General features: G+C 38.8%; 1 protein-coding gene across 2 annotated transcripts in view; it reads right to left on the bottom strand.

The window, feature by feature from the left end:
- Window positions 1–2,143: 2,143 nt before the first annotated feature.
- The window catches only part of axin1 (axin 1), a 36,683-nt gene continuing 26,526 nt past the window's right edge, over window positions 2,144–12,300 (bottom strand). The window contains exons 6-10 of one of the 2 annotated variants that reach the window (XM_081383693.1): window positions 10,296–10,843; window positions 9,801–9,971; window positions 9,394–9,642; window positions 6,229–6,378; window positions 2,144–4,398 (exon numbers count right to left, since the gene is read on the bottom strand). In XM_081383693.1, the coding sequence (XP_081239819.1) occupies window positions 4,272–4,398; window positions 6,229–6,378; window positions 9,394–9,642; window positions 9,801–9,971; window positions 10,296–10,843 (1,245 nt within the window). In that variant the 3' untranslated portion in view covers window positions 2,144–4,271. The remainder of the gene's footprint in view (window positions 4,399–6,228; window positions 6,379–9,393; window positions 9,643–9,800; window positions 9,972–10,295; window positions 10,844–12,300) is intronic. The other variant, XM_081383694.1, reaches the window with a different exon arrangement.

Raw genomic sequence — 12,300 nt, 5'->3', positions numbered from 1 at the left:
ATATATATATATAAGGGCTGTCAATCTTCCTCTATAATAGGCTACTATTCGAATTCCATTCCTTATTGTAAATAATATTCGAATATTAAATGCTCAAATTCATCCTATTAATAATATTTACGACATTACACAGTCTTATGGATCGCAAATGCGTGATATTGATCGGTCTCATATCTTGAGATAAACCGTCAGTTTGTCTGTTATTGCCTTTTGGCGGACAGCTGGTATCAGAACAAGCCCCGTGATGAGGAGAGGCAGAACATAAGTAATTCTTGCCTGTTTTAGCGACGGTTCAAAAAAAAAAAAAAAAACGTATATTTTTCTCTCCGTTTTGGCCTTCCGTCCACAATGAGATGGCGTTTTTATTAATGAAAACGCACTCCAAAGTGGATACATTTGAAAACGACGTTTTCACGTTGTAGTGTGGAATGTGAATCAAATTGATCTCCGTTTCCGTGGAGACATTCCTCTCCGCGATTTTTGACAGTTATGATGATACAGCGTGGATAACGTGTTATGATTCAAAAACTTTGTTTATCAGACGAAACAAAAGCATTTAATATAAGCGGAACGTTTTTTTTTACAATGAAATATGTGCAATGATAAACTTACAAGTGATTTAGGAAATTATTGAAGGCCTGCTTTCTCTATTTCTCCTTGAAAAATAAAAAATTACAAAATAAAATAAAAACGTGCAATGCAAACAGGAATAGTTTTAATTTGTCATGTCATTGAATTAACAGTAGGAGAGAATAATAAACCAGAACTTTAACTTTTAATTCATAATTAAAAGTTAATTTAGCAGCTTTGGAGAGTGCTTCACGAGCTCAGCGTCTGGTTGGTCTTCTCACCAGAGCGCGCACGTCCGCTGAAGAGTTTTTTTTTCTTTGGCGAGCAACTTCTAGGTTGGGCTTGTTCCAACGGTCTGAAGAAGAACGATTCAGTGTAATTGCCGTTCATTGCCGATTTATAAAAGAAGAGCGCTATCACTACCGCTTTCACGCACTTGAACGCCGTAGTAACGTAACGGCTGTATTTTTTTTATTTATTTTTTGCAGATCTCCCGCGCCCCCCCTGCAGTAACCTTGCGCCCCCCCTGGGGGGCGCGCCCCACACTTTGAGAACCACTGACGTAGACTACACCACTGGTTAACAATCAAAATGCTGCTTGAACTCAACCAATCAGCATGTTGAGCGCCCAAAAAAGTACTACCTCACGAGCAGGGACTTTGGCCCGGTCCCACATGGCACACTTCGTTTGCAAAACTCAGTGCTTTGATATTTCGCCATTTCTTTCCAACATTAGCAAATTCAGAAGTTTAAACTTCCACTGAAACTTTAGATTTAGCTAGGCCTATATCATCCAAGTAATAATGATAGACCTACTCTTACAAACCTAATGACAAATTTGTTGAGTGTCCAGTGTTGATTCAGAACTTCCCAAGTTTATTTTACCTGAGGGAATAACGCCATCTCTGGGTTGGCTTTAAATCCTTTCATGTCTCGGAGTTGTCACCATCTCTGAAAAGCAGTCGGATCTTGATACGAGTTGTATAATGGGCTATAATTTTTTTTTTTCTATTTAGCTTGTAGCTCTTCGAAGGAGGGTTCTTTGTTTTACTAACGGATGATTCCTCAGGTGGTTGCCTTTTTGAACGATCAATTGTGTTAATTAATGATTCTCATTAGTTGTGGCTATAAGCTGTCAGAACTGACACGCATCACATGGCGTTTTCTTTTCTGAAAATCTGACATTTCCCGCAAAATCCGTCCCGACTGCTCAAAATTATAAATCATTATAATTATAAGCGTACCGGTGTCGAGTCGGTGTTAACTGACTACAATAATTGATGTTAATTTTTATCAAAAGGAAATAGCTTCTTTTATATGATCTGTCATAATTCATTGTTTATATGGCACCTCAGCCATCGGCAGCTGCATGAGATATTGGCAAAGCTCATGAAACTGTTGCTAGGAAACAAGAGCGCCATCGTCTGTTTAGTCTTTGTAAAAAAAAAAAAAAATAGGAAGTCTTAATAAACTTCAAATTATTGGAGAAAAAGTCAAAATAAGCATTGAGAAAACAACCCAAATAACTGCAAACACAAATATAATTTATAAATAAATTAATACAAAAAGTAACAAGAGAACTACACATTTCTTTTATTACATATCTTTATTGTCCAAAGTACCATAAAATGATAACTGTACAACTCGGCACACTTAAGCAGAACCAGGGCACTAAATATCCAAATTGGGTTGCTGGTTGTAGTTGAAGACGCATTAAAAAAAAAAAATGTACATATTTACAAAGACTTTTAAGTGTGTTGATGCTCTTCGCATAGGAATCTAACAAAAAAAAAGTTCTTAAGAAACTTAAAAACATAATGCAAGTCCCTGGTACTGGATACATGGAGTGAGGAGAGCAGACAGTGGATCAGAGATGAGAATGGTCAGAAAGGCACTCTGTGATGTCTATGTACAGGTCATCCATCATTCAGTGAGAAGAGCACACATCCAGGCTATTCACAGTAGTTAACTCTTTACATCCCAGTTGATAATTACACCGTAATTAAAATGAGTCAAAACAAACATGAGAAATGTTCCACATTTTGCATCAAGTACCCATATTGTTCAAGTTGATGGAGGACCAAAATAATTCCAATTGAATGAAGGTCGAAAAAACACAATCACTGAAAAAAAAAAAAAAACATTGACGACAATGGCAACTTAAATCAAACTACACCGGGAATTTTAAATGTTAAAACTAGCATTAAGATGGGACGCCAGAACAACAACAAAAACATTCTAACGTTACAGCACCACGTCTGGCTCGGTCTCGCCAGGCCTTCCCTAGCGGTTACAACACTTCTCAGTGTTTCGTTACAACACGCAGCCTGAAAACTCTACAGAGGAGCTTCATTTTTGTTGCTGAAACAACGCAAACGGATTTAAACCGGCTCCTGTGATAGATTGTTCTCTTTGGTGTTTCATGATCTCAACGAGGCAGACCACGTTAGGCTAAAACTACATTTTTTTTTAAAACCATTCTCGCCAGGCACCACGTTTAGCCGTGTTAAACTGAAAAGGCTACAATTCTTGATTCGTTTCTTGTTCTGTAATACATTAAGGTAAGTGTAAACATGATCATTATATTGTCCAATGGCACTCGGTAGACGATGGACCCCAGGACGACCGGAGCGTCGTGTCCTCTTCCACAAGTCTCACATTCTCCTGCTCGTAAACAGGCGTCAGTGCCGCTGTGGGTCTTACACACTCGCGAGCACCTGGAAAGCAACCTTGCAGATTTTGGATATAAACTACAGACCTATAGTTGTTCCACTCAAAAATCTCAAGATATTTGTTTTGTAATGTCGGGACATTCATCCTTTGCCCTCGCATCATGGTGTGCGTGAAGAGGGGAGGGATTATGCATTATGCATGTCATGACATCACCGAAAGACACGGAGCAATGTGAAGGCATCGTCGTATAGGACTTTCGCTCGGAGCGATTCCCCTTTGACATCAATGCATAATGCAGTGAAAAGTGCAGCGCCGGCTGACTCCTCCCTCTCCGATGTGGACTGATTACAAACCGGTTTTATGAGTTAAAAGCACTTGGTAAAGCGTGGGTTATGATTTCCTCTCCTCGAACAGCCTCCGTAACCGCAGCTTCGTGAAATCTACCACCGTTTCGGGGTCAGGTTGATGCCGCAGCTTTGATATGGGTTAACATGATTTCTCTCTTTTTTTTAATGTTTTTTGTTTTTTTAAATATTTAAATAGATATAAAACTTTCTCTTTTTCCTTTTAAACAGACAGTCTGTACATATCTGGTACCAGTACATATAAAATTACAAGAGTTGTTAAATTAGAAAGGATATGTTCCTTCTGATACGTCATATCAAAAATATGCAGCTTTAGTAAACATATTCTCATAGTACTTTTTTTCTAGGCTAACTTTACATTGCTACATTACATTTTTCAGAGTTAGAAATATAGCAAAAGTGAGAGAACGCTGCCTTGCGCTTTCGTCTCTGTGAGTCCAAGGGCTCTCTGTGCACAATGCAGTGATCTTGAGCACTGAGCAGCTGTTTGACTCGACTTTAAAAGCCGTTTGTGCAGAGGTAGAAGCCTCGGAGTAAATAGTGTACTTTCCACAGCAACCTTCCCTGTTTCTGCACCTCTCGCTCTCCCGCACGTCCACGTTCGCTGTACCAATCTCAGCACCTGCTCGCTCCTCTGCAGACCCGATTCCCTCTCTTCCCGTCTCAGTCGATCTTCTCGACTTTCCCGATGATCTTCTCCTCGAAGATGGGCAGGATGGCGTCGTCTTCGCGTACCTCCTCGAACACCACTCCGCAGTCGAACTCGTCGCTCACTTTCTTGAAATAATACCTGAGGTGTGGTGAGGGAGAGGGATCGTGATGGTTTAATTTCATCTATGTCAGTCAAATAATTCGGTTTCATTGACAAAAGTATAAATCAAAACATTGTATAATTAAATGGTATTATACAGCCAAAAGTGATATCTGGAGGAGATATTTGTTTATGACACTACAAGTTCGATTAAACCATAAAAATGAGGAAAATTTCATATTTTTAAAATATAAGATGAAGAACAAAACACTAATCTTGGTTAAAGTATGTAAACAGGCAAACTACTGTTACAGGTTTTATTTTACTACACAGAAAAATTGCATGGTAAAGCAAAGAGCTCACAGGAAAAGCATACTCTGACTGCAACATAATCGGTTATTAATGTGTTATTGATTCTCTCGTTTTTGTGGGTGTTCATTATTTCTTTGTTTGTCCAAAAATGATGTATGCACAATTCATCATAAATTAAAGAATTAACTCCAAGCACAACTACACAATATATTTCCAAAATCTTTAACAAATGTTTAATATTTGAATAAAGGGTGAAAATGTCAATTTTCCTAGGCTGGACATCACTTTTGGCCACTACTGCATATAGCCATTTGATACTGGAAATAAGTTTAAAGAAATAGTTTGTTATCTGTCATGATTTACACATCCTCATAACCGTTTTCTATTTGAATATATTCTAAAATTCAATTTATTTCTGTGATAACAAAGCTGAATTTTCAGCATATACATTTCTGATTATTATTATTATCAATGTTAAAACAGTTGTGCTGGTTAACATTGTTGTAGAAACAGTGATGCATTTGTTTTTTTCAGGATTTGATGAATAGAAATGTCTTTAATGTCACTTTTGGTGCATCCTTGCTGAATTAACATATTCATTTCTTTCTTTCTTTAAAAAGAGTGATGTAAAAGTGGTATGAAACCATTCTATGATACTTTTATACTGATATGTGATGCGATCTGGGAAAACCCACCACATAGTGAAATTTTACCTATTACAGGTTTTGATATCATGTGGAAGCTGGTATCAAGCCCTTTCCAAATCTGTTTTTATTTTTATCATAGTTTGTTGGTAGCAAAAGTTATGTTTATTTGAAGTCGGACGTTCGCTATGATTTTCTGGAACGGAATTTTGAGAAAAACAGGTTTAATTAACTGTCACCGTCGAGACGCTTCTTGTCCATCTCGCGACTGTTATAAAACTGCGTGACGTTATAGTTTAAACAGGATTGCCGCGAAATGGGCACTATACACATTCACTGTACATGTATGTGGTTTATTTTAAAGGTAAACTATCTTAGTAGTGTTAAGAGACGGACAGGTGGCGATTGTTTTTTTTTTTCACCTCTGCCGGGCGTTAGAGAAAATGGTCGCATAGAATGCATTAGAGAAAGAGAGTATTTTCATCTTGACACTATAAATCGCTGTTTTTCTGCACTAAACAAGGGAATTTTGCCAAGATATTTTCAGAGATAAGAGAAAAGAGATGTTATAGAATAATAATTTAATGGAAAAAAAAATTGACAAAAAAAAAATGACATTCAAACTATTTTGGAATTTACTGAAAACGGCCCAGCGCGACATCCGACGGGTTTTCCCAGATCGCATCACATATTTCATCCTTTTTGAAAGCTTCAGTCCAGGAGCGACCCGCACAGCGTTAAGAATTTCTCTTTTTGTATTTCACAGAAGAAAGTTAGTTTGGAACGACATGAGACCAGTAAATGACAGAATCTTCATTTTTGGGAGAACCATCCCTTGATCATCTGAACTAAACACTACAGACGGTCCTCAAAAACCTACTGATGCTAAGAACAAAAAGTGTAGAAGGTTTACCTGTAGCTCCCTTTCTTGGTAAGCAGCTCCTTGAACTGTCCCAGAGTGACGATCCTCCCTTTGACGGACGTCCTGTACGGGATGGGCTCTCCGCAGAAGTAATAGGCCACGGTGATGTTCTCACAGGGCTGCTTCTTCATATTCTTATGCCTGCAAATGAACCGAAAGGCACTTGAAAAACAAACCAAAGCATTTATTCCATAATAAGATGGGATAAAATGGTGTGTTTTAGCAACAAAATGAGAATGTCCTGAAGGCCGTATCTGAAAGCCCTTGTTCGTGCTCTACTGGGTTTGAAGTGGACACGAGTGCTGGCGGTCAGCAGAGACTCGGTTTACTGTTGCCAAGTAAAATGAATTCCAGATGTCTGAAAAAAATGTTCCTCAGAAGAAAAAAAAAAACATTTGCACTGTTGTGGCGCTTTCATCTCATCCACACCAAAGCTTTGATGTCACCGCATATCTGCATTAGCTCTCCTCGAGCCGATCAGTGGTTAATACACTGGAACCAACCAAATCTGTGAGGAACTACGCGCTAAGACTGGTCAGTCTATATTATACTCTTGAAAGCGCTACACACAGAAGCGTTAGTGAACTACATGAAGGCACAGCCCTGACAAACACATGCAAGTGCATGTATCGGTAGCATGGGATGGTGAAAGGAAGGGCTACGCTCTATGAAGAAGTACTGGGAACATACTCTGACTCGGAGAGCTCCGTGTCGGAGACGGCGGGCACCACACTGAGCGTGGGAAACAGAGCGGGCCTGACAGCGGTGCGACCCCTCTGGATCACCTCCATCACATACCTGAGGAACAACCCCGAGTTTAGACACACCGGCTGCGTTTGCAGGCTCACGCCGCCTCATTACACGCATGCACCTCAGCCAGCCACAGTGTGTGCCGGAACAGGGCGGGGAACAGCCTTGCATTGTGCATTATGGGTAATAGATGGGTCACTGACAAACGTCCAATAGAAAGAACAATTTTAAGTTTAAATTGCATATGCAAAATGCTTAAAAACAGTCTCTGGTTTCATGTGGATTTTAAAAACGTTAATAGCATTTTCAACAAAAGAGTTGATTTACTGACCTTAAAAATGTCAAGTGGTGGAACCAGCAAGTATAAACTAACATTTTCCTTACACCTCAAATAGATGCAAGTCTTGCTTAGTCAGTTTCAATAAAACTTTACAAAGGTAGAAAGTATTTGAGGAGTCACACCACATGACCGGAATAGGCGAACCTTGCCTTGTCATAAAAAGGTCAAGTTATTTGACTTATTGGCCTTGACACAGTCATGAGGGTCTAAAGGGGCCCTTACTATGACATCATTTCCGGTTTGGTTTTCCGATTGTTTCAGAACATTGGTCTAACTAGTTTGATTTGGCAGTAGTTTTTCTTCAAATATTTTAACAAATCCAAAACAATTCAAGATTAAAAACCGAATTAATTCTAAATATTATTATTATTATTATTATTATTATTCAGTATTATTATTATTATTATTATTAATGATTCTACCATCATTACTACTAATAATAATAACAAAGATCATAACAAACTACTTAAGACTTTCTTTTCAAGAATCTCATTATTTTAGGATGTTTATTTCCATACATTATGATATTAGGAAAGTTTCACCCTGACATCTTTGATATTATGCTCCCCAAAAAATGTATTTAAGCTCAGAAATTAAAAACTCAAAGTTTTAGTAAGTGCTTTTGATTTTGAATAAATGATCCAAGTCAAAACCTGAGTGTCATTGACCCACAGCCAAATAACGTGATTATTTTAAAGGGGTGATGAACTGAGAAATCAAATTTTCCTTGATATTTTGACATATAAGAGATCATAATACTATAATAATATCCTGTAAGTTTCAGAACTGAAAACTACCTTGTTAGTCCAATAAAAGCTTTTATAGACACCAGGCTCAGCAAACGACTCCTTTTTCAAAGTGGGGAACTATGACGTCAAAGAGGATAAAACACCGCCTCCACAAAAGAAGATCAACGCCTACTTCAACACGGCCTGTTTAGCCCCGCCCACCGATTCGCCCAAACATGCTAAATAACATAGGACGACATGATGATTGCTAAACCGGATCGAGCTACTTCCAAGCAATAAACATGCTGTTTACTAAATATTGTGCGTGCCTGTTTGTGGAAGAAGACAGTCTGCATAAGCTTCCTTCGGATTCCAGCATGGTTAAACTTTATTAAATCAGTCAATCACAATTTCCCGACGGATCTGCCAGCAACATGTAAGTAACCATGTGTATTCTAATGCCTGATCTGCGATCAGTGATTTCTGATGTGTAATTATTCAAGTTCAGATATCTTTCTCTTAAAATCGTTCAATACTGTTTATGCATCAGTGACTAAACGATCAACTTCACATAATTTCTCGTAGTATTATGAAAATAATCTTTTTTAAACTGTTATTAAATTATATACAGAAAGCGATCAAAGAACGATCCCTTTCCATTCGCCCAAGCTGTCAAACAGCACAGCGCGAGCCGCGAGAGCTTATCTGGACACTTACCAAACTCGTGATGAAATAATGACACTGTTACACTACACAACGAAGCTCTTACTGTGTATTCACATCGTGTTTGCATTGTGATTTGGTGTAAGCATTTGTGAGAGTGCAAAAATTGCGTTGCAATGATAAGATCTTTATTCACGCGATCAACAGACTGTCTGTCATCTGCTCAGTGCTCATCATGCTGCAACCTTTCATGCGATGTAATAGATTTAAATATAATGCTTTAAACGATACTTTTCACGATTTGTTAATCTCGATAGCTGTAATAGTAAAAACGTAGTAAAAGTTTTCGAGAGAGTTCATGTAATACTAGCTATTTCATATGCAAGCATGTCAGCCAATCACAGCAGTGGGCGTTTGCACTGCAGTCTCACAGCAGACACGCCCCTTAAAACGGAGCTTTCAAATCTGAGGCTGAAATCAGGCTTGGAAAAATGGCTTTTATTTATAAATTATGACAATTTTTGATGTAAAAATCATACTAACATTATAAGGGCACCCCAGGCAACATTATAAAATAATAAAACAATCCAGTTCATGACCCCTTTAAAGCAATAACAAATCCGGCCACTGTGTTTCTTCTATGAATTATGACCTTCTGTGGACGCGTCCGCTCACCTCTGCTTGGCCTGCAGCGTTCCAGACTTCCTCCTCTCTTCCTCAAGCCGCCTGCGTGCCTCTTCCAGCTGTGTGAGGGGGTTGGGGGCTGGGTTGGGGGGCATGGTTGGGTCCTGGATGAAGGGATGGGAGGGCTGCACGCTGTTGCGGAGCTGAGCGGTCACCCAAGGGTGCACAGCCCCCGGCCGCTCCACCGAACTGGGCCTCGACACCTCGTGGCTCGGAGCTTTCTTGGAGCCGGAGATGCTGCTACGGAATATGCAAGACCAAAAGAGCTTTTACATGATTCCTTTTGAAAAACAGTGCTTTTTTAAATTTTTGCATAATTTCTAACAACTAATTGAATAGCTGGTCAGACATCATTATTGAATAATGTCTCTAGATTATACACTAAGAAAGGCTCTCACCCGTAAGGGCTCCTCTTATAGCGTCCAGCTTCCTTCTCACCCTCCATCATCCACTGCAGTATCTTCTGGTTCCTCTCCATATCATCCAGGGGCAAGGGCTCTCGCATCTCATAGTTTCGACCATCTTCCCCTTTTCTGACCGGCCGCTTTGACAGAGTGCTGCCTTTACTGCTACAGTGAGACACAAGAACATCAAAATCACTGAAGATAAACGGCTTCACTTAATGATCCCAATATACACCGTAGTTCAAATGTTTGGGGGTAAATGTATGAGCAAATGTATTGCTCATTGTTAGTTATTCATTAACTAACGTTACCTTAATGAGCCTTATTGTAAGGTTACCTTACAATTTTACTGTTTTTGATTTATCATCAAGTAAATGCAGCCTTGGTTAGCAGAAGTGAGTGTAGAAACATTAAAAAAGTCTTAACCAACACCAAACTTTTGAATGGCAGTGTATATGTATATATAACAAAAGCCACTGAGACACATACCCGTAACCCATGGGGTCCATGCCGTTGGGACCGACGCTCATTCCATCTGCATAGTTGCGTGACTTGGATCCATAGTGGTGTTGCTCCGTGTTCCAGGCTAAGCCCCCGTGCACCTTCGAGGGTTCCACCTCCACCTGTTCTTTGGGCTTCCCCCCCGCGGCATAGTGTGTGTGGTAAACGTGTTTGTGATGGTGCATGTGCGCCGCATCAGCCTTCGGGCCCAGCCGAGCCTGGTGCTTGCCTTGGCCACCAGACAGTGGCATTATAAGCCCGGGATTCTTGCCCGCCGGCAGCCCGTCTGGGGAGCGGGACTTTGGAGAGTGACGGCCCGTGCCTGGAGATTGACAGCCGGGGGTTTTCATGACACGCTGCACATGTTCATCCAGGATGCTCTCGGGGTTTTCCTCGTGTGCATCCCGTAGCTGCAGCCCGTTGTAGCTCGTTTCAGAGTAGCGACCGCCATAATGCTGCATGTGGACCGCGGGAGGAAACCTGTGATTGGCCAGGGAGGGAGCGGTGGAGACGTCTGCATCGTCACCTTCTTCTTCCTGCATGACACCGAGATTATTCAATGATGACAAGATACTTTTTCAAAATCTCAGACGTTTAGTATAATGGATGTGTATATATATAAAAAAAAAAGTTACACACACACATACACATTTATGTGTGTGTGTGTGTGTGTGTGTGTGTGTGTGTGTGTGTGTATTTATACATATAAAAGACAAGGAAATCAGCCAGGTGAGCAAGTCGATTATAGAAAATAAATAGGCTGAAGAATCACTGTGCAGTAACATGTTTGAGCCAGCAGATGTCGCCCTCTCAAGCATATATTAATTGGCATCTGTCATGGTCACATTCAAAAACGCACAATGACCTGAAACAGAGCCATGAGAGAATTCTCTTATCACTCAAAACATGACTTTAATATTCATTTTAATCATGATAATATTTCTGGACAAACACAGACCCTCTCTTCATCAAATTATAAATGATCTGATATGTCAGTTTTCTGTCCTAACCCTGTCAGTTTTAATTTAATACTTAATATTTTACTTGCTTATTTGTTCTGCCATTCTCTCTGATTTTTTACTGGCAAACAACACTGAATCCTGTTTGACAAATTTAGTTTCAGTCAGTCTGGTGACTAAATTACATATATTAGTCACATTCTGTATTGTTAATTTTAGACAATGAAATGTGTAGTTTTGTCTATGAAAACAGTCCTAAATCTGATTAAACTAATCGTGTTTCCACCATACAAACTCTGCAGTGTTACAGGCTAATTACTGGATATAATATCTTTAATCTGCATAGTATCCAACATATTGTAGCTTAAGGTTGTTTCTGACTGTTTTTCCCCATAAAATGAATAATTTGTGTAACTGTTTTAAGCAATACTAATTTAATAATAATTTCAAGTTATCACATTTTGTTAGTTGTATTGCAGTGTTACCATCATTACACTTTGTTAATGTGGGTTAAACTATGCATAGCTTTCTTCACAGAGTATCTTTTCTGCTAGTTACTAATTCAAATAAATTTTATATGAATAGATTATAATTTATCAGTCCACATTACAATATTTCACAAATTGACTAGTCATACACATTTCACTTGACTGTTGAATTGTACGAGTTGAATTGTACGAGTTGAATTATACAAGTTTTTTTTATTATTATTATTCTATTTATCAAGGATGCATTCAATTGAACAAAATTGACAGTAAAGTTATTTATAATTGTTACAAAATATTTATTTTTCATACAAATGCTGTTCCTTTGACATTTCTATTCATCTAAGGATCCTGAAAAATATATAATTGTATTACCTGTCCACAAAAAACATGAAGCTGCATAAATGATTTCAACATTTATAATGTTGATAAAAAATATTTCTAAATAGAAAAGTTATAGAATTTCTCACAATATTACAGTTCTTACTTTATTTTTGTTCAAATAAATGCAGCCTTGGTGAGCAAAAATGGTGAGTTTTGAATGGTAGC

Source organism: Scardinius erythrophthalmus, assembly GCF_964197995.2.
Source record: "Scardinius erythrophthalmus genome assembly, chromosome: 1".
In the NCBI taxonomy this organism is placed as follows: Eukaryota; Metazoa; Chordata; class Actinopteri; order Cypriniformes; family Leuciscidae; genus Scardinius; species Scardinius erythrophthalmus.
Note: the sequence above shows the minus strand (reverse complement) of the source record. Positions and strands in the feature narration are given on the sequence as shown.